The sequence below is a fragment of the Phyllostomus hastatus genome, unplaced genomic scaffold (assembly GCF_019186645.2).
Source record: "Phyllostomus hastatus isolate PE091 unplaced genomic scaffold, TTU_PhHast_1.1 phas_scaffold_46, whole genome shotgun sequence".
Lineage (NCBI taxonomy): Eukaryota > Metazoa > Chordata > Mammalia > Chiroptera > Phyllostomidae > Phyllostomus > Phyllostomus hastatus.
The window spans coordinates 1,307,921-1,334,912 of NW_025334032.1; the positions used below are offsets into that span (position 1 = coordinate 1,307,921).

Genomic DNA, 26,992 nt, shown 5'->3' on the forward strand with positions numbered 1-26,992 from the left:
AGGCTATCTGTGTCACAGTCCATCTCTTCTCCCATCTCCAGGTTTCACCCAGCTCCCCTATTTCTCTGGCACTGCTCCAGCCAATGACCACAGTCCCAACTGACGTACACTGCTATCTTTGTGTCTCTTACCACATTTTTATCCCCCCAGTGACTTTAAGTATCCAGGTCTCTCCAAATGGGTATGTGTACCTTTATTGAGGCTCACTGCTCTGGGAGGAGAGTGAGCCACCAAGTCACCCTCACTGGCCCAGCTCCCCTTCAATGGTGCCACAGCAGCCACAGTCTCCAGCACAGGAACAGGGGACCCACCTGTTGGGTTGCAAAATCTTCTTACCATCCATTTTTAAATGTCCTCTACAACCTTTGGCTTCCAAACTTTGTATCAGCTGGAATTCTGTTGGTTATTCACTCTGTTCCTTAGAAGATTGGCTAGGTGTGCTAGTTGGGTGCATGAGCAAGTGGATTCAGCTCCCATCTACCTCTCCATCTTCTTCCTGAATCCACTAGGATTTTTATGCATCACAACTTATACTTGCCTTTTATCCATTTTGAGCTTATTCTGCTTTATGGTGTAAGTTGGTAGTTTAGCTTCATTTTTTTTTGCACATACCAGTCCAGTTCTCCCAACACCACTTATTGAAGACACTATTTTTATTCCATTGTATGCTCATGCCTCCTTTGTCAAATATTAATTGGCCATAGAAACATGGGTTTATTTCTGAGCTCTCTATTCTGTTCCTTTGATCTATGTGTCTGTTCTTATGCCAGTACAAGACTGTTTTGATTAGAGTGGCCTTGTAGTATAGTTTTATAACAGGTATTGTGATCCCTACAACTTTATTCTTCTTTCTCAAGATTGCTGAAGCTATTTGGGGTCTTCTTTGGTTCCATACAAATTTTTGGAGTATTCATTCTGATCAGTGAAATATGCCATTGGTATTTCCATAGGGATTGCATTGAATCTAATGATTACCTTGGGTAATATGCACATTTTACTGATGTTAATTCTTCCAATCCATGAATACAGTATATACCTCTGCTTATATGTATCTTCCTTAATTTCTTTCTTTGATGTTCTATAGTTTTTCAACACAGGTCTTTTACTTCCTTGGTTAAATTTTTTCCTAGATTTATTTTTCTTGTTGCTATAGTGAATGGAGTTTTTTTCCTAGTTTCACTTTCTGATAGTTTATGTACAAAAATGCCTTCAATTTCTGAATATTCACTTTCTAACCCCACTACTTTGCCAAATTCCTTATTAGGTTCAGTACTTTTTTTGGTGGAGACTATAGGGTTTTCTATGCACACTATCATGTCATCTGAAAATATTGACTGTTTCACTCCCTCCATCCAGTTAAGAAGCCTCTTATTTCTTTTTTTGTCTGATGGCTTTGGGTAAAACTTCTAGTACTATGTTGAATAATAATGGTGAAAGCAGACACACTTGTCTTCCTATCTTAAGTGAAAAGCTTTCAGTCATTGCCCATTGACTATGTTGTTGGCAGTAGGTTAGTTATATATGGCCTTTATTATGTTGAATTATGCTGCTTTTATGCCTACTTTGCTAGGTATTTTATCATAAATGGGTGCTGACTTTTATCAAATGCTTTTTCAGCATGATCATGTGACTTTTGTCCTTCATTTTGTTTATGTGGTATATTACATTCATTTATTTGTGAATATGGTACCATCCTTGCAACCCTGGGGTAAATCCCACTTAATCATGGTAAATTATATCTTTAATGTATTGCCAGATCCAGATTACCAATATTTTGTTAAGGGTTTTAGCAGCTATGTTCATCTGAGTTATTAGCCTGTATTTTATTTCTTTGTTGTGTCTTTACCTGGTTTGGGGATTAAGGTAATACAGGCCTCATAAAAAGAGTTTGGGAGTCTTCGAACTTCTTGATTTTTTTAGAATACTTTGAGAAGAATAGGAATTAGTTCTCCTTTGAATGTTTGGTAAAACTCACATGTGAAGCCATCTGGTCCAGGATTTTGGTGTGATGGGAGTTTTTTACTACTTCTTCAATTTAGCTAGTTGTTATCATTTATTGAGGCTTCTGCTTCTCCTTAATTCAGTTTTGGAATATTGTATGTTTCTACAAAATTTATCAGTTTCACCCAGATTATCCACCTTTTGGCATATACTTGTTCATAGTTATTTCTTGCAATTCTTTGTATTTCTCTTGTATCAGTTGTTACTTCTCTTTCATTCCTTGTTTTATTTATTTGGGTACACTTTTTTCTTGATAAGTCTGGTTAAAGTTTTCTCAATTTTGTTTATATTTTCAAAGAATCATCTCCTGGATTCATTGTCTTTTTAGCCCCTATATCATTTAATTTTGCTCTGATCTTGATTATTTCCTTCCTTCTCCTCACTCTGGGCTTTGTTTTTTTGTTGTTCCTCTAGTTCTTGTAGATATAGGGTTAGGTTATTTCTTTGAGATATTTCTATTTTCTTTAGACAGGCCTATGTTGCTATGAATTTCCCTCTCAGGACTGCCTTTGCTGAGTCCCATAGGATTTAGGCTGTTGTGTGTTCATTTTCATTTGCTTCCAGGTGCTTTCTGATTTCTTCCTTGATTTCATTGTTAAGCCATTCATTATTTTATAACATGTTATTCAGTCTCCATGTATTTTAATGTTTTTGAGTATTTCACTTGAGGTTGGTTTCTAGTTTCAAGCCATTGTGATCCAAGAAGATGCTTGATATAATTTTAATTTTCTTGACTTTGTTGAAGCTCATTTTGTGTCTTAGCATGCAGTCTCTCTTTGAAAATGATCCCTGTGCATTTGAAAAAAATGTATATTTTGCTTCTTTGGGGTAAAAGGCTCTGTAAATATTAATTAAATCCATTTGATCTAGGGTGATGTTCAATTACACATTATCCGTTTTAAATTTATGTTTGGACGATCTATCCATAGTTGACAGTAGGGTGTTAAAATCCCCTATGATTATTGTATTGCTATTAATCTCCATCTTAAACTTCTCCAAGATTTTTCTTATATAGTTAGGTGCTCCATGTTGGGTACATGTATGTTTATAAGATTTATATCCTCTTGGACTTTTCCTTTAAGTATTATGTGTTGACCTTCTTTGTCTCTTGTTATGACATTTGTTCTAAAGTTTATTTTGGCTGATAAAAGTATGGCTACCCCAGTATTTTTTATGTCCATTTGCTTGAACTACTTTTTTCCATCCCTTCACTTTCAGCCTGTACAGATCTTTGGTTCTGAGGTTGGTCTCTACAGACACCATTAATGTGTGTCATGTTTCCTTGTCCATTCAGCCACCCCATGTCTTTTGATTACAGCATTTAATTCATTTTCATTTATGCTTATTATTTATAGGTATTTATTCATAGTCTTTTTTCCCATTTGTGCCTTTGTTCATCTTTCTCTCTCTCTTTTTCTTCCTCTTCTTAAAGCACTCCCAAGCCCTGGCTGGCGTAGCTCAGTGGATTGAGCGCAGGCTGCGAACCAAAGTGTAGCAGGTTCGATTCCCAGTCAGGGTACATGCCTGGGTTGCAGGCCATGAACCCCAGCAACCACACATTGATGTTTCTCTCTTTCTCTCTCCCTTCCCTCTCTAAAAACAAATAAATAAAAATCTAAAATATATATATATATATATATATATATATATATATATATATATATATAAAAAAACACTCCCTTTAGCATCATTTGTAATGTTAGTTTGGTGGAAATGTATTCTTTTAGCCTTTTTTTTTAATCTGGGAAGCTTCTTTTTAAAAAAAAAAATATATTTTATTGATTATGCTATTATGGTTGTCCCATTGTTTCTCCCCTTTATTCCTCCTCACCCTCTACCCCCATCCCACCAGCATTCCCCCACTTAGTTTATGTCCACGGGTCATGCATATGACTTCTATGCTTCTCCACTTCCCATACTATTCTTAACCTCCCCTTGTGTGTTTTGTACCTACCATTTATGCTTCTTATTCCCTGTACATTTTCCCCCTTTTCTGTGCCCTTGCCACTGATAACTGTCCATGTGATCTCTATTGCTGTGAATCTGTTCTGATTCTAGTTGTTTTCTTAGTTCACTTTTATTTTTGTTTTTATTTTTTTAGGCTTAGTTTTTGACAGTTGTGAATTTGTTTTCACTTTACTATTTTTATTTTTTATCATGCTCTTTATCTTTGATAAGTTCCTTTAATATTTCATATAACAAGGGCTTGGTGATGAACCCCTTTGACTTGACCTTATCTAGGAAGCACTTTATTTGCCCTTCCATTCTAAAGGATAACTTTGCTGCATAGAGTAATCTTGGATGTAGATCCTTGCCTTATACACTTTAGAATACCTCTTTCCAGCCCCTTCTTTCCTACAAGATTTCTTTTGAGAAATCAGTTGACAGTCTTATGGGAGCTCCTTTGTAAGTAACTGTCTCCTTTCCTCTTGCTGCTTTTAATATTCTCTCCTTATCTTAGTCTTGAGTAATGTAATTATTTTGTGCCTTGGTGTGTGCTTCCTTGAGCCCAACATTTTTAAGGCTCTGATATCCCTGGACTTCCTGGAAGTCTCTTTCTTTTTCCAGATTGGAGAAGTTCTCCTTCATTATGTCTTCAAATAAATTCATTTTCTTGTTCTTCCTTTTCTTCTGGTACCCCTATGAATGAGATATTGGAATGTTGAAAGTTGCCCCAGAGGTTCCTAAGCCCCTGCTCATTTGTTTGAATTCTTGTTTGTCATTCTGTTCCACTTGAATGTTAATTTCTTCCTTCTGCTCCAAACCATTGATTTGAGTCCCGGTTTTCTCCCCTTCACTGTTTGTTCTCTGTACATTTCCCTTAAGTTCACTTTGCCTAGCCTTCAGTTTTTCCTCTATTTTGCAATCATACTCAACCATTTCTGTGAGCATCCTGTTTACCAGTGTTTTGAACTCTGCATCTCAGGTTGGCTACCTCTTCATCACTTAGTTGTATTTTTCCTGGACCTTTGATGTGTTCTTTCATTTGGGCCATTTGTGTGTGTGTGTGCACCGGTTATGTAGTAAGGGGCAGAGCCTTAGGTATTTGTCAGGGTGGGGCAACTGACATCACTGCACTGTGGTGCTGTATGTGGGGGTGAGATCTGAGAGAGAACAATGCTGCTTTCTCAATTCTCAGTAGGCTTTCAGTTACTTCCTCCTCTACCCACAGCAAATTGGGCCCTTCTGGTGCTGATTCAAGGGCAGGAAGGTTTTATGTACATTCTAGGACTCTGTGGGTCTCTACAATGAACTTACTGTGAGGCTGGAAGCTTCTCCTGTTGCCTCAACCCCCACAGATTTTTTTAGTCAGAATTTTGGAGGCTTTATTTCCCATGGCACCCTGGGTTACCTGTGCTGTCTCACTGCCCACTTGTTCCTCCCAGTTTATCCACAAGCAAATGTGGGACCACCCACTCCACCAGCCCCCAACCTTGCCCTATCCACAAGCCACTGCCTCACTTGCCTTTGTCCTGTAGCCACTGCCACATTCTCTCCACCCCAGATGCCCATCTCCACATCTTCTACCATTCTGGATGAATGTTTCTTCTTTAATTCCTTGCTGTCCAACTTCCATACAGTTTGATTTTCTGGCAGTTCTGATTATTTTGTTTTTAAGTTTGTCGTTGTCCTTCTTTTGGTTGTGCAAGGAGGCAAAGTGTATCTACCTTCGGAAGAGGCCAGAAGTTCAGGGAAGCTTCTTATTTTTCCTTCCATTTTAAATGAAAACCTTGCAGGATAGCATAGTTTTGGTGAAGGTCTCTGTTTTTCATTACTTGGAGTATTTCACGCCATTCCCTTCTGACTTGTAGTGTTTCTAAGTCAGAAAAATTAGCTGATACATTTATTGGACCTCCCTTTAATGTTACCAGCTGTTTCTCCCTTGTTGCTTTTAAGATTCTCTCTTTGTCTTTAAATTTTGCCATTTTAATTGTGATGTGTCTTAGAGTGGACCTCTTTGGGTTCTTCTTGATCTGGGCCCTCTGTGGTTCCTGAATCTGTGTGACATTTTTCCCTCAGCAAGTTAGGGACATTTTCTGTCATTATTTTTTAACAAGTTTTCTATCCCTTGCTCCTTTTCTTCTCCTTCTAGAATCCCTATGATGGAGAGATTGTTATGGTTCATGTTGTCCTGCAGTTCCCTTAAGCTATTTTCATCTTTTTTTTTTAATATTTCTTCATTTTGTTGTTCTGACTGGGTGTTTTGTTCCATTTTGTCTTCCAACTCACTGATTCAATCATCTGATTCATCTAGCCTGCTTTTAATTTCATCTAGTACATTCTCCATTTCAGATAGTTTACTCTTCCTTTCTTCCTGGTCCTTATTCATAGTTTCTGTGTCCTTTTTCATGCTGATGTATATTTCCCACTAAGTCCCTTGTGGTTCTCACTGAGTTCCTTTAGTATCTTATAGCCATTGCTTTGAACTCTGTGTCTCATAAATTCCTTGCCTGGATATCACTTAGCACTCTTTCTGGGGATTCCTCTTTTCCTTTTGAATGGAGATTATTTCTTTTTCACCCTATTTTAGGTTGCTCTTTTGTTTGTTTCTGAGTATTAGATTCATCTGCTTTGACTTCCTGTCTTCATGGGGTGGTCTTCTGTAGTAGGAATCCTGTGGGACTTAATGGTCTAGTCTCCCTGAACTCCTGAGCTGGATACTCTAAGGATACCCTTTATGTATTTTATATGGGCTCTCTTGTTGTAATTGGGTTTTTGGTTGTTGGTTCATTCATTGGTGGGTTCTCCCATCTAGCTGGCTAGCTGAGAGTCAGACTGCCCACCATGTCTTATATGCTGTTGTATAGGAGTTGACAGAACAAAACAAAACAACTGTCTTATTCTTTAGGATATATCCCTCATATTAGCTTATATCACAATCTAGCTTTAGGCAGCCTGTTCAAGACTACAAGCCATCCAAAGTCTGTGGCTGTCTTCTTTGGGTTGGCTAGCCCCTCCTGTTCTGCTCTGCTGGCTATTTATCAGCAAAAGGCCAAGTGGTGGCTCATCTCACATCCAACTTCACTGTATTTACCACCTCTACCTGCCTCTAGTGTGATCAGGAGGGTGGGATCCCTGGATCCCTTCATGGGAGGTGTTATTCAGCCTTCAGGAAAGATGGTGGGTGTGTTCCCTTGCCTCTGTGCCATGCATCTTGGTGTCCTAAATTACTTTCACTAATGTACAGTTTTTGATGAATTATCTGATTCATGTGAGAAACTAATCTGTGTAAAAAGTTCAGCTCTCTCCTGCTTGGCACTGATGGCAGCTCTATGTGAGAGGTGAGGCTGGGTAGGATCCTGAATACCTCTTGCTGCACCAATTTCTAATCTTTGCTCTCTGCTGTTTAATGGAATAGGGCCCAAATAAGACCCAGCATAGCATCTGATAAAAGTTCATAAGGGCTTCTTTGGAGATTCTCTTCCTTTCCCCTGCAGAATGAGCCCAGTAGGGGGTTCTTAGGCTTGGTCTTGAGGAGTTTATATTCCTGCAGTTGGAAGATGCCCCCCCTCCTTCCCAGAGGTTTTCATTCCCTTGCTTGGGAGGCTTGGCATGTATGCAAAGAATCTTAGGTGCTCAGCTTTAGCCCATCCAGTTCCTGGCACTGCTTTCATGGGAAGCTCAGACCCATACCCTTTGTTCAGTGCACAGTCCCCCACATGCCAGCCATGCCATGTGGGGCTCTGCAATCCTTTCACCATGCAGCTTTCCACCCTTCCTGGCCAGCTGAGTTCAGTAGGCATGAGCCATGCTTTGAATCTGGCCACTTTGCTGGCAGAGCAACTGTGCACATACAAGTGTTCCCTGCTCAGCCACACCTCTTGTCCCTTCTTTTTAAAGTCCCTATGTGGCACCCACAGTGTAGCTCTGAGCCACTGCTCAGCTCTCCATACACTCCACTTACTCAAAAGGTAAAAAGCCAGGCCAGAGCTTGCTTGTGCCTTTAACAGCCTTAGGAGCCAGTATTTCTTTCCTGGACTCTCATGGCATTGCAGCCATGGATGTGCTGTTTGCAGTGTATGTACAGCCTGAGTCTTTAAGAGTCCGTATATCCTCCCAAGTCTTTCCTGATAAGGGTTGGGAGTAGCCTATGCAGGACAAGTTCTCCCTCCCACTCCAGGAGGGGTAGAAGCCACCAAGCTGCACTTCCTCTCCTCTATTCCTTTTCTTCAGGCACCTTGCACAGGGTATTTCCCTTCAGCTTCTAAAATCTCTTACCAGATAGTGCAAAGCCTTCTCTGCGCTCCTAGGCTTCAAAAATTCGTATCAGCTAAGATTGCATTGATTGTTAGATCCAAGCAGAGGATCAGCTGAAAATCTATGCTGGGGTCATGAGCAAGTGGGCTTAGCTTCTACCTACTTGGCTGTCATCTTCCCCTTTCTCCTATAATTTTTTTGCAGAGTCATTGTATTTTCAAGACTAGCACTAGGTAACATTATATTCAGCAGCAAGTTTTGTGCATGTGAATCTTGCCCAACATTTGGAAAACAGGATTTCAGGGCACTCTTCAATACAACTGTGGACTGCAATAAAACAGCTAGATAATACTGGCTGACCCAGAAAACTGCAAATCTTTAGTAGCTTATTAGCTAATAAATGTTGAATTCAAATGTTAAAGTCACACACCAAGACACATGGTTTGACTCTATCTCAATCTTTCATCAAGACATATAGTATAATCAATGCCTGTAATGAGCATTCCTTTGCCCAAAAAATGGTCAATGTGCCTTGCAGTTTTTATCTATATCCCAGGTAGCAGAAAGTCCTGAAATTGTCAAAATGTTTCTTCAAATACCCTGGGGTCCTGTGTTTCAAATAATTTGCTGCACAAAACACATCAAGAGTACTATTGGTTTTGGCCAAGATGGGGTCATAGGTAGATATGCTTCACCTCCTCACAAAACCAATTTAAAGAAGGAAACAACCAATTTAAAAACAAACCAATTTAAGGAAGGAAACAACCAACTAAAAAAAACAGAAATTCCAGAAAATCAAACTGTATGGAAGTCTGACAACCATGGAGTTAAATAACAAACATTCATCCAGACTGATAGGAGGAGCAGAAACTGGCAGCCATGGTGGAGAGGATGCGCAGCAAGGTCTCAACGGGCAGACTAGGCAGGTGAGGTGGCAACTGGCAGCCTGGGTGATCCCACATTCCATGCAGATAGACCACGCATTGCAGGGATCCAGCACCAGGAAATAAAGCTTCAGAACCTCTGGCTATAAAAAGGGTGGGGGGGTTGTGGCAGGAGAAACAGCCAGTCTCCTGAAAGCAGGGTGAGAGCCAAGCAAGCAACATTGTTCCCTCTCTAACTCCTCCCCCTTATACAGTGCCACAATGCAGTGAAATGAAGTGCCTTGCCCTGGTGGATACTTAAGACTTCATGCCTTAAAATATAATAGGTGCACTAAGACAAAGAAATATGGTCCAAATGAAAGAACAGATCCACACTCCAGAAAAAGAACTATCAGATCTCCCCAATTGCTCATATGTAGAGTTCAAAACATTGGTAATCAGGATGCTCACAGAAGTGATTGCATACAGCTGCAAAATAAAGGAAGAAGTGAAGGCCATACAAATTGAAATAAAGGAAAATACACAGGGAACCAACAGTGAAGAGAAAGAAACTGGGACTCAAATCAACGATTTGGAATAAAAGGAAGAAATAAACTTTCAACCAGAACAGAATGAAGAAACAAGAATTCAAAAAAATGAGGAGAGGCTTAGTAACCTCTGGGACAACTTAAAATAACCCAATATCTGAATCATAGGAGTGCCAGAAGGGGAAAAGCAAGAAATTGAAAACTCATTTGAAAAAATAATTAAAGAAAACTTTCCCAATCTGGCAAAGGAAATAGATATACAAGACCAGGAAGCTCAAAGAGTCCCAAAGAAGTTGGACCCAAAGAAGAACACACCAAGACACATCATAATTAAACTGCCAAAGATTAAAGATATGGAGATTTTTTTATTGTTGTTCAAATACAGTTGTCTCCATTCCCCCACATTTCCCCCCACCCAGCCACCAAGGCATCCCCATTCCCACCCTTGATCCTACCCCTCTTTGTTTTTGTCCATGTGTCCTTTATAGATGTTCCTGAAAACTATTCCCCCTTCCCCACCCCCATTGTCCCTTCCCACCTCCCCTCTGGTTACTGTCAGTTTGTTCTTTATCTCAAAGTCTCTGGTTATATATATTGCTTGCTTGATTGTTTGTTTTGTTGATTAGGTTCCGCTTATAGGTGAGATCATATGGTATTTGTCTTTCACTGCTTGGCTTATTTCACTTAGTATAATGCTCTTTATTTAAGATAAGGAATCTTAAAAGCAGCAAAAGAAAAGGAGTTACCTACAAAGGAGTTCCCATAATATTATCAGGTGATTTCTCAAAAGAAATCTTGTAGGCAAGAAGGGGCTGGAAAGAAGCATACAAAGTCATAAAAGAAGGACCTATATCCAAGATTACTCTATCCAGCAAGGTCAAAACTATGAACAGTAAAATGACAAAAAATTCACTACTATCAACAATGGAGCCTAAAATAAAAAAAAAAACCCTAAGCAATTGACTAGAACAGGAATAGAATCACAGAAATGAAGAATACATGGGGGGGTATCAGTGGAGAGGGGGTAGAGGGAGAATTGGGGAAAAGGCACAGGCAATAATAAGTATAATTGGCAGGTACAAAATAGACAGTGGGAGATTAACAATAGTATAGGAAATAGAGAAACCAAAGAACTTATATGTATGACCCATGGACATGAACTAAGAGGGCATTTGCTAGAGGGAATGGAGGTACCGGGTGGATGGGATAAAGGGTAGAAAAAAGAATGAGATAACTGTAATAGCACAATCAATAAAATGTACCTAAAAAAGAATACTCTGAAGTGTTTCATTTTCAATTTTTATTAAATAAGAATATCCAAGAATAAATGCATCCAAATGTATGATGTTAAACATTTTACTCTTGACCATGACCAGATTTTTTTAAAAGAAAAATGACTTTCTCAACATTAAAGATGAAAGCTTCCATGCTTTGTGGCCTTACTAAGGTTAAATACTGGTTAGATACCTTTTGGCAAGATGCCATTTCTATTATGCCAATTTTGACAGACAAAAATGTGGTGCTTTACAAGTTCTTGTTTCTCAAATACCACATTTATGCCTCAGAACCTCTTTTCTTAAGGCATATTCTTTCCCAAGATAATGTGATTTAGCTGGTATTTCCCAACGGCAGATCAAATTCTATTCTTAAAGACCAAGGCAGAGTGACTTAGCAATTGTATACATGTACCTGCATATATTTGTGAATCATGTATGTAAGTGTGTATTTGAAATATGTCTTTAATTTAACATCCTATTGTGTAGACAAGTTGGTCTTTCACTGATTGGAAGAGTACTAAGCTACTTATCAAAAACAAATTGCTTCCATCTGTAAAATAAATGACTAAAGAAATTATAACCATAATGAAATTCAGAAATCAAGATCAATGAAGAGAGTGATAATTTTAATATCCAAAACTTGGGGTTTTTTTTTCCCTTCCAAATTCTGCATACTACTGAAAGAAGGTTCAGGCAGCAAAAACTGCAAACATGGTCCCTTACCTCCTGCCGTGAAGCCTAGGATGAAATCCTTGACAGGCTTAAGGCATTTGCATTCTAATGCAAAATACAGGGTGCTAGATGTAGGGTGAACTCCTATGTGTGTCTTCCAGCCTGATTCCCACCAGTGTAAATTTCACTGGATAGCACACAAGTAAAGAAGAGAGAGCATAGATTCTGGATCATGTCTTTTTTAAAATTGTTGTTCAAGTACAGTTGTCTTCATTTTTCCCCCACCACTCCCCACTACCCCAGCCATCCCCACCTCCCTCCTCTGATTCTACCACCCCCTTGGTTTTGTCCATGTGTCCTTTATAGATGTTCCTAAAAACCCATCCCCCTCTCCCCCCCCCCATTATCCCCTCCTACTTCCTCTCTGGTTACTGTCAGCTTATTCTTAATTTCAATGTTTCTGGTTATATTTTGCTTGCTCGTTTGTTTTGTTGATGAGGTTCCACTTCGTGAGATATGGTATTTGTCTTTCATTGCCTGGATAATTTCACTTAGCATAATGCTCTCCTTGGTATCAACATTTCACTGTAGGTGAAGAAATTCAGACAAAAAGGAATAAAAGGCCTGTAAGTGTGGCATAAACCAAATTTGGTGGTCACGTGTCCTTTTTATCCAGTTGTATTTTGACCACCTAGTTTAATAAAGAAGATATCATGGAATGCTAGGACCCTAAACAGAATTGCTTGGTCACACCACTGTTTATTGGAGGCCTATATTGTCATCACCTACATTACCTAATTGGAGGCCTATATTGTCATCTCCTACATTACCTACCCAGAGTAATTCTGGCTATTAACTAATTTAAGGACAGGAATCAAACATAAGTCAAGCATTTCAGCTTAGAATTGAACCTGCTCTCTATTAAACCACAATCTCAGTTCCTTTGTTATTCCTCAGTTCCTTTGACTAGTTATTGCTGCATTCCCACTGTCATAAGCTGAAACCCCACAGTAGAGTGCTATATTAAAATGGTGTCAGCTACATTTCAAAATATCACCTATTCATGAGCTCTTTTTCCTAGGAAAAAGACTTAGTAATAAATGCAGTGTATCTCCAGAGCCACCAAATCTAAAGATCAGGAAAACATTCAACTGAAATTTAACAGAGTACTTTTCTTTAATGAATGAATAAAATTGTAACTTGCTCTTAATCACCACAGTTCACTAAAACCAAAGTGCTAAAATATGTTACTCAATGCAGATAAAATATGATTAACTTTATTGTTATATGCTTAAAAGAAAGCATTGACCCTTGGACATTTTAAACTCTAATGAATTCATTACACTGAATCTCTATTTGGTCCCCTGGCCTTCCTCCAGCAATGATTCTTCCCCTTGGATACACAGCCCAATCCACCAGTTTTAGGCTCTCTTCCCCTACTCCATCAACAAGGATTTTTAGAAGCTGTATCAAACCAGACTCTAGTTACTGGAATATAAATGACACTATCCTTTAATAGGTTATTATTCCCAAATGACTATATTTTAATAGAAGAGAAAATCTAAGCCAGCCAGTTTCAAAATTTAAAGGAGGAATATATAAATTATTAATTATTAATCTGAGTTCATTGTACTAAATAAAAATAGGAATATAGGATAGTAGTTAAACTTAAAATTCTCAAGTATCCTTACCAAAGTCTCAGCAGAAGAATCAAGAGATGATCAAGGCTCCAGAGTATCTGAATTACTTTTTTCCCACTACTTTGAAAAGAATGTACTAAAACTGAGGTAAATATTGGTGCAGCAAGATGAAAACTGTGTCTTAAATTTTGACCAGTTCAGTGTTAGAAAAGAGGAAGACAAAGCTTCTCATACAAGGTTTTTGGGAATGTAAACTAGGGTGACTTTTCTGTAGGAAAACTGGCAATACACACCAAAAGTCACACGTATGTAGCATTTAACATCCAGGAATTTATCTTAGATGTAAAATAATCAAAGATGCACCCCAAGATTTCAATATGAGATATTTATGCAACATTTTAAAAAGCAAAATAAAATAACTTCAATAAAATAATTTCAAATCAACTACAATGTCCAGAGGAGATTAACTAAAGAAAATAGGCATTACTGTGTCGCCACTATGGTGAGATAACTCTGGCTACATATACTAACTGGAAAATATCTACCCTGTTATGCTGACTGAAAAATCACAAACTGTAAAGTGGCATAAGTGGAATAACCTTGTTTAAGGAGAAAACTCTCTCACACACAGACATATAGATACGTTTAAATACATTTAATTTTAAATATTTACAGTTATTTAGAAAACAACTGTAAGAATAGATCCCAAGCTTTAAATGGAGTTACTTCCAGGGAATATGACTGAGAGAGCTGGCAGTAGATGGAGAGATAGAAAATTTAATTTTCTGCTTTATAAAACTAGTTATTGCCTAAATCTTTATATCTAGCAGGTATATGTTTTGTAGTTTAAAAACAAAAATGAAAAAGCTTTAAAAAGTTATGTTTCAGAATAAGGACATGGGAAGCAACTCTATGTTTTCTCAAGTGAAAAAGAAACAAGATACAAAATACCACAAACAATATGATTTCAAAATTGTAAAAATAAATCATGTATGGCATAAAATATAAGAGAAATATAAAGAGCCAAAGGAAATGAAAACATAAAGTATTACTGGTTAGGTCTGAGTGATGAGATTAAAATCAATATTTTTTCTGAATTTCATAAATGTGCTATGAACATAGATTACTATCATAACAGAAAAGATAAATATTATTCTTAATATATTCAAAAATTTTAACTGTTTTTCAATAAGTTAATGGTATGTGATTTTCTAATCTATGCCTTACACCTCCGACAATCACTTTAAATGCTAAACAGTATTACTCTAAAGCTTGACATGACAAATTTATTATTTATTATATTTATTGCTTTATTTATAATCCTCACTTGAGGATATACTTATTGATTTTAAAGAAAGGGAAATGGAGGGAGAGAGAGAAACATCAAAGTGAGAGAAAAAGATTGATTCATTGCCTCCCATACATTCCCCAACTGGGGATCAAACCTGCAACCTAGGTATATTCCCTGACCAGAAATCAAACCTGTGACCATTTGGTATATAGGACAATGCTCCAACCAACTGAGCCACCCAGCCAGGACAAGATGTCAAATTTCTATAAATGAGTAGCCTTTTAGCTATGATGTGCATGTTCTACTGAAGACAAATGTCAAGTAAAAATAAAGATCTAACATAGCAGATCAGTACAGCTGATGAAACTGAACCCCAAAGAGTTAATGTGGTTTTCCAAAAGCTCCAATCTTTTCATTAAATGGAAAAACTCAGATGAGAATTAATTCTCCCAATCCAGTGTTTTTCCATGACATGATGCCACAGTGTTCTGAATGAGAATCATTGAGATGTCAACAAAAATAGCACTTGAAGAGATGTACAACAAAATGGCAAATGGACAAACTTTTCATGTAGCATCAGGGTGAACTGTTAAAATACCAAGTTCCACTCTCAAAATGCCATTGGCCTTCCTGAGAATTCGATCTAGAGAAATGATTAGATTAGACCTAGAAGGATACTTAAGGAAACTTGAGTTTTATTTTAATAGTAATGCAATTCAAAGCTTAAATGAAAACATCTGCTTTCATTTTCTTTACTAAGTATCATCATCTGAGAAATCAAGCATGACTGTGTCATTTATTTGATATGCAAATATATTTCTTGGCTTGAGTGTAAATCTTATACTCTTGATTGTGCCCCTTGTAGCTAATTTTTTTTAATATTCTTCCTGGGTCCCAAAAAACCTTGAGGTAGAGTTAGTCATCAAGAAATGCATCCTTTCCAAAAAATGCCTACAGGCACAATTCCTCAAAAAAGTGGACCTTAACTAATTAGAACCCAGATCACTGGGATAATTGCCAATTCTGCTTTTTTTTTCCCACTCTTCCCCAGAGGTTGTGACACAAACCCAAAGATAGAAGGTCAAATGAGGGTAAAAAGGGACCAGGGAGAAGGCAACATATGACAGAAGGATCAATTTTTTTAAATTAAACTTACTATTTATTGTTCCTACTAGTCAACAGTGTTTATGTAAAGTGTTTAGGATGATGTCTAACAGAAATTAAGACTTTATAAGCATTGGCTAATTTCTCTCTATTTTACAATTATCTGGTACTTCATTCTTTTTAAGCATGCCATATTCACAAAAACTTTTACTTTTCTTTTTTTCATATTTTTTAATTGTTGTTCAAGTAGCAATTATAAAGCAGATTCATTTATTAAGAGCCAGGTACTGTGCTGTGTGATATTCAAAGTTTATCAGGGTCAGATGAGAAAAGCTGGAGTTATTCTTTATGGAATCATCCCCAGATGGTTCTTACACTGCCTGGCTCATCAAATACTGTCTAAACATACACACCAGATAAACCAAAATATCCATAGCTCTCAGCCTTCTCATTAAACAAATAAGTTTGATATCAAAGGGTATTAGACACTTTTACACTTGTTAATGCTTTGGTTCTGTGTACCTCAAAGCCAAATGGGTAATTCTGGATCTCAAAAATGAACTACTTCTTGGATTTGTTGCAACACATCCTCATATGTAAAGGGGCTTAGGCCTACCTTATCCTCACAGGGCATCCTCTCCTAGCAGGGATCTGTGCATATATTCACTGACATTTGCAGGGTATCAGAGTGTGGCTGTCTCTTCATTCATGTCAGGCAACATGACATTTTAGAACATGGAGAACTGGGAGGCCCCTCTCCCTCAGATTTTATTCCACAAGGCCTACATACAAAGTTGATAATTCCATGTAAACTACAAAGAGACACTGAGGAGAGAACGCAGTTCATGAAGTATAAATATATACCTTTCCACATTCAAGTATCATAGTCTTACTTCATGGTATTGCTAAATTTGAGGTGGAGAAAGCCAAATCCAGATATTGATTCCTTCATTTATTTAACTTAAGTAAACAGAAATTAAATTAATGGAGAAAAAAAGAAGTGACCCACAAATCATAATTAATTACTATTTCACTTTTTTAAAACAAATAAGTAGCCCTGACTGGTGTAGTTCAGTGGAGTGAGCAGGGGCTGCGAACTAAAGGGTCGCCTGTCAGGTCACATGCCTGGGTTGTGGGCCAGGTCCCCAGTATGGGGCACTCAAGAGGCAACCACACAGTGATGCTTCCCTCTTTCTCTTTTTCCTTCTCTTCCCCTCTGTCTAAAAATGAATAAATAAAATATATTTTTTTAAAAAGTAAACTAGCCAGTTCATATAGCTAGGATTTTTTAAAAATATGTTCGGCAACATACTTTTAGGAGATGAGGGCAAATGACTAGCATTCAAATTGGCAGCAGGATATTCCAATAGACAACTGCCAGGTCATAAGACTAAATTTATATCTATTAAGCCCAATCCTCACACTTTCCTGTCCAGTGCTGCATGGTAACAACTGTTTATAATTTATTGAAGTTGAGACTAATAACTATAATATCCTAAAATGCCTACAAAATGGATCAACTAGATTAAATTCTATCATACCAATCAACATATCTCATATCTTTTCTCATGTTTTAATTGATTATAAACTGGCATGCCACATATGATAATATAGTCCAATGAGTCCAAAATAGCCTAGTCCTGAACATTTAAAACCACACTTACTTTACTTATTACAAATATGATAAGTAAAACAGAAAAAGAGACAAAACCATGCTGATAATTCAGGAAGCTATAAATGCAGCACTGTCTCATCTGATATATTCTGAAATATTTAAGTATGTCCAAATTTTTATATCGGTCCAGATCTCACAGCCCTAAATAGACATAAATTATTTTCCAAGTGCAGAAATCAAGCTGGTTTGTTTCATCCTAGCTTTTTTAATATTCTGATCACTTCCTTCCGCCACACATACATGTTCACCATTTGAGACATTGCAGGTGAGAAAAAGAAAGGAGAAAGAAAACGTTCATGACTTCTGAAACTAGAAAGAAGGATTAAGTTCTGAGAAGGAGAAAGATAATGACGGTTTTTCCTAATTCAAGAATTGAGCTCTTTTCCTCTCTTGCTGCTTGAAGATCAGCAGCTATCATGAACGACACACTGACTATCTGGACCAGGAAGTTCATGACCAACAGACTACTTCAGTGGAAACAAATGCTTATTGATGTCCTTAACCCTGGCAAGGCAACAGTACCCAGGACAGAAATTCAGGAAAAAATAGCCAAAATGTATAAGACCACACCAGATGTCATCTTTGTGTTTGGATTCAGAACCCATTTTGGTGGTGGCAAGACAACTGGCTTTGGCATAATTTATGATTCCTTGGATTATTCAAAAAAAAAAAAAAAACCCAAACACAGACTCACAAGACGTGGCCTATATGAGAAGAAGCCCTCAAGAAAACAGAGAAAGGAACACAAGAACAGAATGAAGAAAGTCAGGGGGACTGCAAAGGCCAATGTTGGTGCAGACAAAAAGAAGGAGTAAAGATTCTTCAGTGACTTTATCTGTGGTGATTATGCAGTTTTTTTCATAAGAAGATTAGTAAACTAAGAATTTTTATGTGAAAAAAAAAGAATTGAGTAAGTGTTGTTGCTTAATTATTTTTTTAAGGTATACTAGATCTTATTAGCCATTTCTTAATTTAATTGATAAGAAGTGAAACTATAATGTAATGAAACTTGTTCTACATGTATAAACACTTTGCCCTACATACCTGACCCCTCCTCACTCACCCCTGCTTCTTGCAAATCATAGTTTGAGTGATAGGGACCTTACCTTTATCCTTAAATATCAAGTGACCTAAATGCTAAAATGAGAAGCCTAACACAGCTGAACTTGGAAAACACAAAGTGGGCATTTATCCCATAGGAAAAATAAGTAAAATATATTTTAGGGAAATGGTAATTCAAGGAACCAGAGTATTTAAATAAATTCCCAGATGTTTGTGCTGCTGTCTGAACTTTTTAAAAAGGAGATAGCTTTTCACTACTGCATGAACCCTCCCTCATTATGAAGATGATTTCAAAGGACCCAGCATTCAAAAGAGAAAGCCTGTTCTCAGAGTTGTCAGGTTCCTGCTGTGTCTCAGATAGCATGAATGTTCCAGGAACCCATGGAAAAAGCTTAGGTCTGAAAACATGTCTGATTCTGACTTTCCAACTCTTGAGTCTGTGTTTGTATAATTCACGATTAAGATGGACTTATGAAGCCTGAATAAAATCACATTTCATTTTTCCCCAATCAATATTTCAAAACAATTAAACCAATACTTCTATCTTCACTGGAAAGCTCTACCTCTGCCAGTGCCAGTGAATGTGATCAAAAATTAAGCAGAAAACATTTGAATGTGCATATTCAGCTTCATGATTTTCACTGCCTAGAGTCAAAAAATAATTCTTAAACAATCTTCACCCAATCTGACTTGCCTTTTTTCTTGCCTGTAAATTGCAATATTGCCAAATTACAAATTAAAAATTCTGCCAGCTTTTCAGTTTTGTGAGCAAAGAAAGAAAACAATGTCAGAGGACTCTTGCTAAATGGTTAAAGTATGTGGGTGTGTGTATGTTGAGCTCATACTTGGTTATAGCAGTATGCTATAACAACATGTAGGACTCTTGTTCAAAATTTCCAGAATAACACACCTATTTTCTATCTCTCTCTTTATCTCTTTCCCCCCTCCTTACATCATTTTAAAAATTGTCAGACCCATATTGAACTCAAAGGGACTAGGAGAGATAGTGTTTATAGCTATGAATGCTAACATCCACAGTCATGATTGCTGTAATTTAGGCAGAACAATTTACCACTTTTTTAGATCTTTATTCTAATGTGACTCATATCACAAATGTGGTGAAGTGACTAGTTTCAGCTTCTACACAAATAAATTTAACATCTAGAAAAGTACCCAAAGCAACTTTACAGCCCAAGATAGACTCAGTTCAGAAGTGGTGGTGATCATGGTGGCAGAGGTTCTTCTAGGGTAATATCTTATTTAGACCCAAGGATGAAGTTTTGAAGTCAAGAAGGAAACACTCAGAATGTCCTGTGGAAAGAGCAGCAGCCACAAAGCCAGCTAAATAACATTCCTTGGACTTTTCTGGAGTTCTTTGTTTTTTGCCTTTTTGCTTTTGGGGGTTTTTGTTTTGTTTTGTTTTGTTTTTTTGCTTTTTACCAATCCTCCCAACCCCTTCCCTTTGTCAATCATCCCCTTGATCTCTGTATCTATGGGTCTTAGAAAAACAAAATATTGAGATAGATTTTTAATTGTAAATTCTGGAAAATATCTATACCTAGGGCTTTAATAGCCTCTCTTCCTTCCCAAGACTAGAAAGGTGGTGTACTCACTGTGAGATAACCAATACTGATCATAAATAGCCAGAAAGTCATTGCAGATGAAAAGTAAAACTCTGTTATGAGAAGCAAGAACTTGAATACACTGTCAGCAGGAGGAAAGCACCACCATTCTGGAAAGCAATTTGGCCAGGTATATCAAAAGGCTTAAAAATACACATACCATAAATTCTGAGACACAGACACACACAAAGAAAAATTTAAGGGATATCGCCCTGGCCAGGTGGTATGGTTGGAACATCATCACATACACCAAAAACTTAATGGTTCAATACCTGGTCAGGGCATATACACAGGTTGTAGTTTCAATCCCCATGTGGGTTCATAGGAGAGGGCAGCCTATCCATGTTTCTCTCTCTCCCTCCACCCTCTCTCCCCACCCCTATCTAAAAGCAATGAAAAGAATATTCTTGGTTGAGGATAAAATCAATAGTAAAATATTCTCAGGTGAATTTTTTTTTAAAAAATACAAAGGTATTTAATGTACCACTGTTAATAAGTGAAAAAATAGAAAATAACCTAAATGTTCAACAAGAAATTAGTTAAACAAAATGTGATATATTTTTCCATAGATAATGCAAAAATGTTTAAAAAAAGGTCATAAAATATTTAATAAGAAGAAATATATACATTCCATGCATATTATTTAGTGATAAAAGCAAGATACCAATAACAGCATTATCTCAGAAAAAGCAATTTTATTTCCTTCTTTGTGCTTTACTGTTTACCCCAAAATTTCCACAATGAAAATATTTTATTGTTGTAATCAGGCAAAAAATAAATTTTATTTTACAAATTAGTCCTGTATGATTCTTAAAGAGAAATTGTTTTCTTTCTTCCTTTTTGCCCTATCCTTTCCCTGTCCCCCCAAAAAGCAGCCTGAATATTGCCAGATTTCCAGGTTTCACCTAGGTTTTATTCCTGATTAATTCAAGTAGAAACAGTCCTGGAAGAAATTGAACTGTAAGAGCCAAATGTTTGATAACTTCATATTTTAAAAAAGCAAGTAATGGGAAACCGCATCCAGCAATACATCAAAAAGATCATACACCATGATCAAGTGGGATTCATCCCAGGGATGCAAGGATGGGGATGGTACAACATTCACAAACCAATAAACATAATACCTCACATAAAGAAGAGGAAAGACAAAAATCACATGATGCCTTCAATAGATGCAGAAAAAGCATTTGATAAGGTACAGCACCCATTTATGATAAAACACTCAGCAAAGTGGGAATAGAGGGAGCATTCCTCAACATAATAAAGGCCACATGTGAGAGACCCACAGCCACCATCATACTCAACAGGCAAAAACTAAAAGCTTTCCCACCAAGATCAGGAACAAGACAAGGATGTCTGCTTCTATTCAATATAGTATTGGAAGTCTGAGCCACAGTGATCAGACAAGAAAGAGAAATAAAAGTCATCCAACTTGGAAAGGAGGAAGTAAAAACTGTCACCATTTGCAGATGATATGATAGTTTACATTGAAAACCCTATAGACTCCACCCAAAAAAAACTCAACCTAATAAGCAAATTTGGCAAAACAGCTGGTTCAAAGTCAATATTCAGAAATCAACAGAATTTCTTTACACTAATAATGAAAGATCAGAATCAGAAATCAAGAAAAAAGTCCCATTTGCTATATAAACAAGAAAAATAAAGTACCTAGGAAAAACCCTTACCAAGGGGGTGAAAGATATGTACTCAGAAATCTATACAACACTGAAGAAAGAAATTAAGGAAGACACAAATAAATGGAAGCATATACCATGTTCATGGACTAGAAGAATCCACATAATCAAAATGTCCACATTACCCAAAGTAATTTATAGATTCAATGCAATCCCTATTAAAGTGCCAATGGCATATTTCACAGATATAGAACAAACATTTCAAACATTTATATGGAACCATAAATGACCCTGATAGCCACAGCAATTTTGAGAAAGAAGAACAAAGTAGGAGGGATCACAATATCTGATATCAAACTATATTACAAGGCCACTGTAATCAAAAAAGTATGGTTTTGGCATAAGAACAGATGCACAGACCAATGGAACAGAATAGAGAGCCCAGAAATGAATTCAAGTCTTTAAGGTCAATTAACATTTGACAAATGTGGCAGAAGCATAAATCAGAGCAAAAATATCCTGTTCAACAAATGGTGTTGGGAGATCTGGACAGCTACATGCAAAAAAAAAATGAAATTCGTTCACCAACTTACATATACACAAAAATAAACTCAAGGTGGATAAAATACTTAAATATAAATCACAACACCATAAAAGTCCTAGAGGAGAACATAGAAAGGAAAATCTCAGATATTCCACGCATCAATGTTTTCACCAAAATGTCTACTAGAGCAAGAGATGTAAAGGAGAGAATAAAGAAATGGGACTTCCTGAAAATAAAAATCTTCTGCACAGATAAAGAAAACAGCATTAAAATAAAAAGAGAACCAACTCTATGGGAAAATGTATTTGCAGATGATACCTCGGACAAAGGTTTGATCGCCAAAATACATAAATAACTCACATGACTCCACTACAGGAAGACAAACACCCCAATTAAAAAATGGGCAAAGGACCTGAATAGACACTTCTCCAAGGAGGACATGCAGAGGGCCGAGATGCACATGAAAAGATGTTCAACATCACTAGCTATCAGAGAGATGCAAATTAAAACCACAATGAGATACCACTTCACACCAGTGAAAATGGCCATCATAAAGAAATCAAGAAACAACAAGTGTTGGAGAGGTTGTGGAGGAAAGGGAACCCTAGTGCACTGTTTGTGAGAATGCAGACTGATGAAGCCACTGTGGAAAACACTATGGAATTTCCTCAGAAAAGTAAAAATGGAACTGCCTTTTGACCTGACCATTCCACTGTTGGGATTATTTCCTAAGGATCCTGAAACCAATTCAAAAGAACCTATGCACCTCAATGTTCACAGCAGCATAATAGCCACACAATATTATGCTACACAATAGCCACACAATAGCACTTGGCTATTGTTCACAATAGCCAAGTGCTAGAAACAGCCTAAGCGCTCGTCAGTATATGAGTGGATCAAAAAACTGTGGTACATTTACACAATGGAATACTGTGCAGCAGAAAGAAAGAAAGAGCTTCATGACAGCATGGATGGATCTGGAGAGCATTATGCTAAAACAAGCCAAGAGGTGAAAGAGAAATACCATTTGATCTTACCCATAAGTGGAACCTAATCAACAAAACAACCAAGCAAGCAAGCAAAATACAACCAGAGACATTTAAATAAAGAACAATCTGACAGTAATCAGAGAGGAGGAGGGAGGGGGATAATAGGGGATAAAGGGGGGATGGCATCAAAGAACATGCATGAAAGACACATGGACAAAACCAAAGGGGGTGGGTTCAAGGGTAGGAGATGGGGAGAGGTGGGGCAGGAGGGTGTAGTGGGGTGAAAATGGAGACAAACATACTTGAACAATAAAAAAAGAAAGAAAAGAAAGTCAATTAAGATCATGAGTGGCTAAGAAAATTTGGTGATGAAAATGTACAACTAAATGGATTATTTATCTCAGTCTTTAGTGATAAAAATATTAGCAAGGCTTTTGTTCCTCAATTACATTTTGAAGCAAAAATGATGGCATTTCACTAATTCATTCATTCAGTCATTGTCTTAGTCTGTTTGGTGTAACAGAATGCCATAGACTGGGTAACTTAGAAACAACAGGGTAAAAAACAGAAATTTATTTCTTACAGTTTTGCAGTCTGGGAAGTCCAATATCCTGGTGCCAGCAAATTCAATGTCTTCTGAGGGCCAGCTGCCTTGTTCACAGACAGAAATCTTCTCACTATATCTTCACATGGTAGAAGAGGTGTCTCCTTTATTTAAAAAAAGGGCCACTAATGATATACATGAGGACTCTACCCTCATAATCTATCACCTTCCAAGGACTTCATCTCCAAAATATCATCACACTGGGAATTCGATTTCAACATATGAATCGGGGTGGCGGAACACATTTAGTCTGTGGCAGTCATCTAATAGTGTATACCTGTTACTTATGTGCCTACATGATGCAAGACTTGGAAAACAAGAAATAAATAAATAAGGCAAACTTATTCCCTGGCTCAAGTCCCTCATGAGCTGCTGACTGCATGGCTGGCTACATTGTGGTTTTCTGTGCACCCACCTCTTCATCCATCCTCTTCTTCAGCCACAGCAGTTCTTTATACATCAACCTTTCATCATTAAAGTCCCCTTTGAATAGAAGATTTTCCTTGACTTAAAAAAGAAAAATGAAACTCTCTGATCAACTCTTACTTAACTAATTAGATGCTACAGAGTTGACTGGCATCTACTAACAGCTTTAAATGAACTCATAGATAAAACTGTTAGACAAAATGCACCCCCACCCCATATAATGTGCTATAATTTATATCATCTATATCTGCTTTGAAAATTTCCTGCCAATCTTTCTCACTCCTTAGCACACTGAATTCCCTAAGTGGGTTTGGATCTCTTAATTTTGCCAATAAAGTATAACCACATCCCTGTCCACACTGTCAGGGGCTAGGGGGCTGTTTTTCTTTAGGCCAATTGACTATAATCAAGGGTCAAGCCTTTTTCCCAAATTCTGGTCCCAGCAGGCTTCATAAAAACTACTGAGAAACTTGTTTAAAATGGATAGTCAGCCACCAACTCCAGAAAATCTGACTCTGCAAGAGTGAAGTGGGATTCTGTTTTTAACAAGCTTCCCAGGTGTCTTCTAGCTTGACAAACACTTTCAGGAGGAAAAGCTTCTAACTTAGGAAAGGGAGGCTCAGAATGTTGTTAGCTCCCAAAAGATCTTTAGCATCTCTTATAATACAGTTTTATAATTTCTCTGTTTATATGTCCTTTTCACCCACTTTTGGACATAGAATTTGCCCTAATTTCTTATCTAGAGGCTCAGTACAAGTCTACTGTGTCCAATATGTATTTGGTGTTAAATTAATAAAGCAAAGGACAACAGTTATTCATAAAATTCTGATCCTACTGAACTAGAAGTTTTTTCCATCAGTAAATTATTACAATGAACCTGTTATTAGAAGTCATATGCTTCCCTGGCTGGTGTGGCTCAGTGTATTGAATGCTGGCCTGTGAACCAAAGGGTCACCAGTTTGATTGCCAGTCAGGGCATGTGCCTAGGTTGTGGGCCAGGGCCCCAGTAGAAATGAGCAAGAGGCAACCACCCATTGATGTTTCTCTCTCTCTCTTTCTCCCTCCCTTCCCCTCTGTCTATAAATAAATAAATAAATAAATAAATAAATCTTTTAAAAACTCATATGCTTTTATAAGATTAAATTAAGCTAAACTATTAGGAACAGCTTTTTTTTCATTTAAAAAATGTTATTTAAATTGTTGTTGCAGTATAATTTTCTATCTTTTACTCCCATCCCAGCTCACCCACCCAACGCTTCCCTCCTCCCTCCCATTTCCACCCACCCCTAGTTTTTATCCAAGTGTCCTTATACTCATTCCTGTACACCCTTTGCCTTTTCTTCTGAAATTCTCAGAGGAACAGCTTTTTAAAAATGTGTTTATACTGCTTTTGTGTTTTAAGAGTACTCTATGAGGTAAACAGGGTAAGAATCACTATCTGGCTGTTTCCTTGAGAAAAGAGATCAAGGAGGGATAAAATGACTAATAAGTACTCACAATTCTTAGTGTTTGCACAGCCAAGGATGCAGTGTGGCATAGAGAAAAAGCAGTCTTTATTTCTGGGTTTGAATTCCAGTGCTACCATTTACTGCTGTGTAATCTTGAACAAGTTCTTTAAATATTCTGAACCTCTTTTTTTTGTGCATGTACTTTATATAAAGGGACAGACAAGCTCCCCTGAAAGGTTTTAATTAGTCTAGGACAGTGTTTGGCACATAACAGGATCTGAGCAAGCATTGTTTTCCTTCCTTCCTTATATATTGGGTTGGCCAAAAAGTTCATTTAGTTTTTTCTGTAAGTTGGCACCAGTAGTATTTAGTTGTCTTTCACTTCATTAGAAACAATTTTGTTATATTGTATTGTGATAGCTATCATAACAGCATGTGTTTAAAAAAACTTACCAAAATTGGTGAATTTTTTTGCAGCCATTTTAATATTGAAGATGGAAGAAAATACACATTTTCAGCATATTATGCTTTATCATTTTAAGAAAGGCAAAAATGCAACTGAAATGAAAAACATGTGTTTGGAGAAGGTGCTGTGACTAATTAAATGTGGCAGAAGTGGTTTGCAAAGTTTCTTGGTACTTTTGACATTTTGGCCAAATAATTCTTTGCTGTGGGACTGTTATATGCATTGGAAGATATTTAGCAGCACCCCTGGCCTCTACCCACTAGAAGCCAATAGTAGGACATAGCCAACATACTCAAAATATCCAAATCAATGAAGTTATTGGTGAAAATGAAAAATGTACCTTTTATTTCACAGAAAAAAAAAATATGGACTTTTCAGCCAACACAATACTTTCCACAGCAAACAGATCCAGTTTGTCTTGATCAATGTTATATCCTCAGCACACAGCTCAGTATCTGACAGGTAGTATGTATTCAACAGACAGTTACTGAATTGACTGATTGATTAAGGTAATCCTAATATTTTTTAAAGTAAAAAACAGAAAACTTTCCTTTTACCTATCAAATGTTTTCATTCTATAAAATTATATTACCATAATCACTCCCCCACTCACAAACCCCAGATTGTCTACAAGCTAATGGCAAGCTATCTTCAGTCAAAATCCAAGGAAAGTGACCTAAAGACTACACCTTAGAAAATCAAACATTTGCATTATCATGTAAGACTATACATACATGTTTCTGTGTACAATAAAATTAAACTAGCATCTCTTTATTCTGAAAATGGGCCTCTCTTTATTCTGAAAATGTTCTAGCAAGTAAAAGATGGTAAAGAGAAATTAATTACATTGTGTGAATTCAATTTGTATAAAACATTTCTGGTATTCTATTTATTGTGATTTCTTAATTTTTGTACTGACAACCATACC

At 37.1% G+C, this 26,992-nt stretch overlaps 1 protein-coding gene and 1 long non-coding RNA gene across 2 annotated transcripts in view; one reads left to right on the plus strand and one right to left on the minus strand.

Annotated features, from left to right (window-relative positions):
* LOC123807570 overlaps positions 1 to 26,992 on the minus strand; it is a 296,001-nt gene that overhangs the window by 260,551 nt on the left and 8,458 nt on the right. Inside the window, exon 2 of the long non-coding RNA XR_006783669.1 lies at positions 23,704 to 23,828. This is a non-coding gene — a long non-coding RNA (uncharacterized LOC123807570). The remainder of the gene's footprint in view (positions 1 to 23,703; positions 23,829 to 26,992) is intronic.
* LOC123807569 (40S ribosomal protein S24-like) lies at positions 17,686 to 18,172 on the plus strand. The gene has a single exon (XM_045821524.1). It carries the CDS (start codon positions 17,686 to 17,688, stop codon positions 18,082 to 18,084), a length of 399 nt encoding a protein of 132 aa, XP_045677480.1. The 3' UTR covers positions 18,085 to 18,172.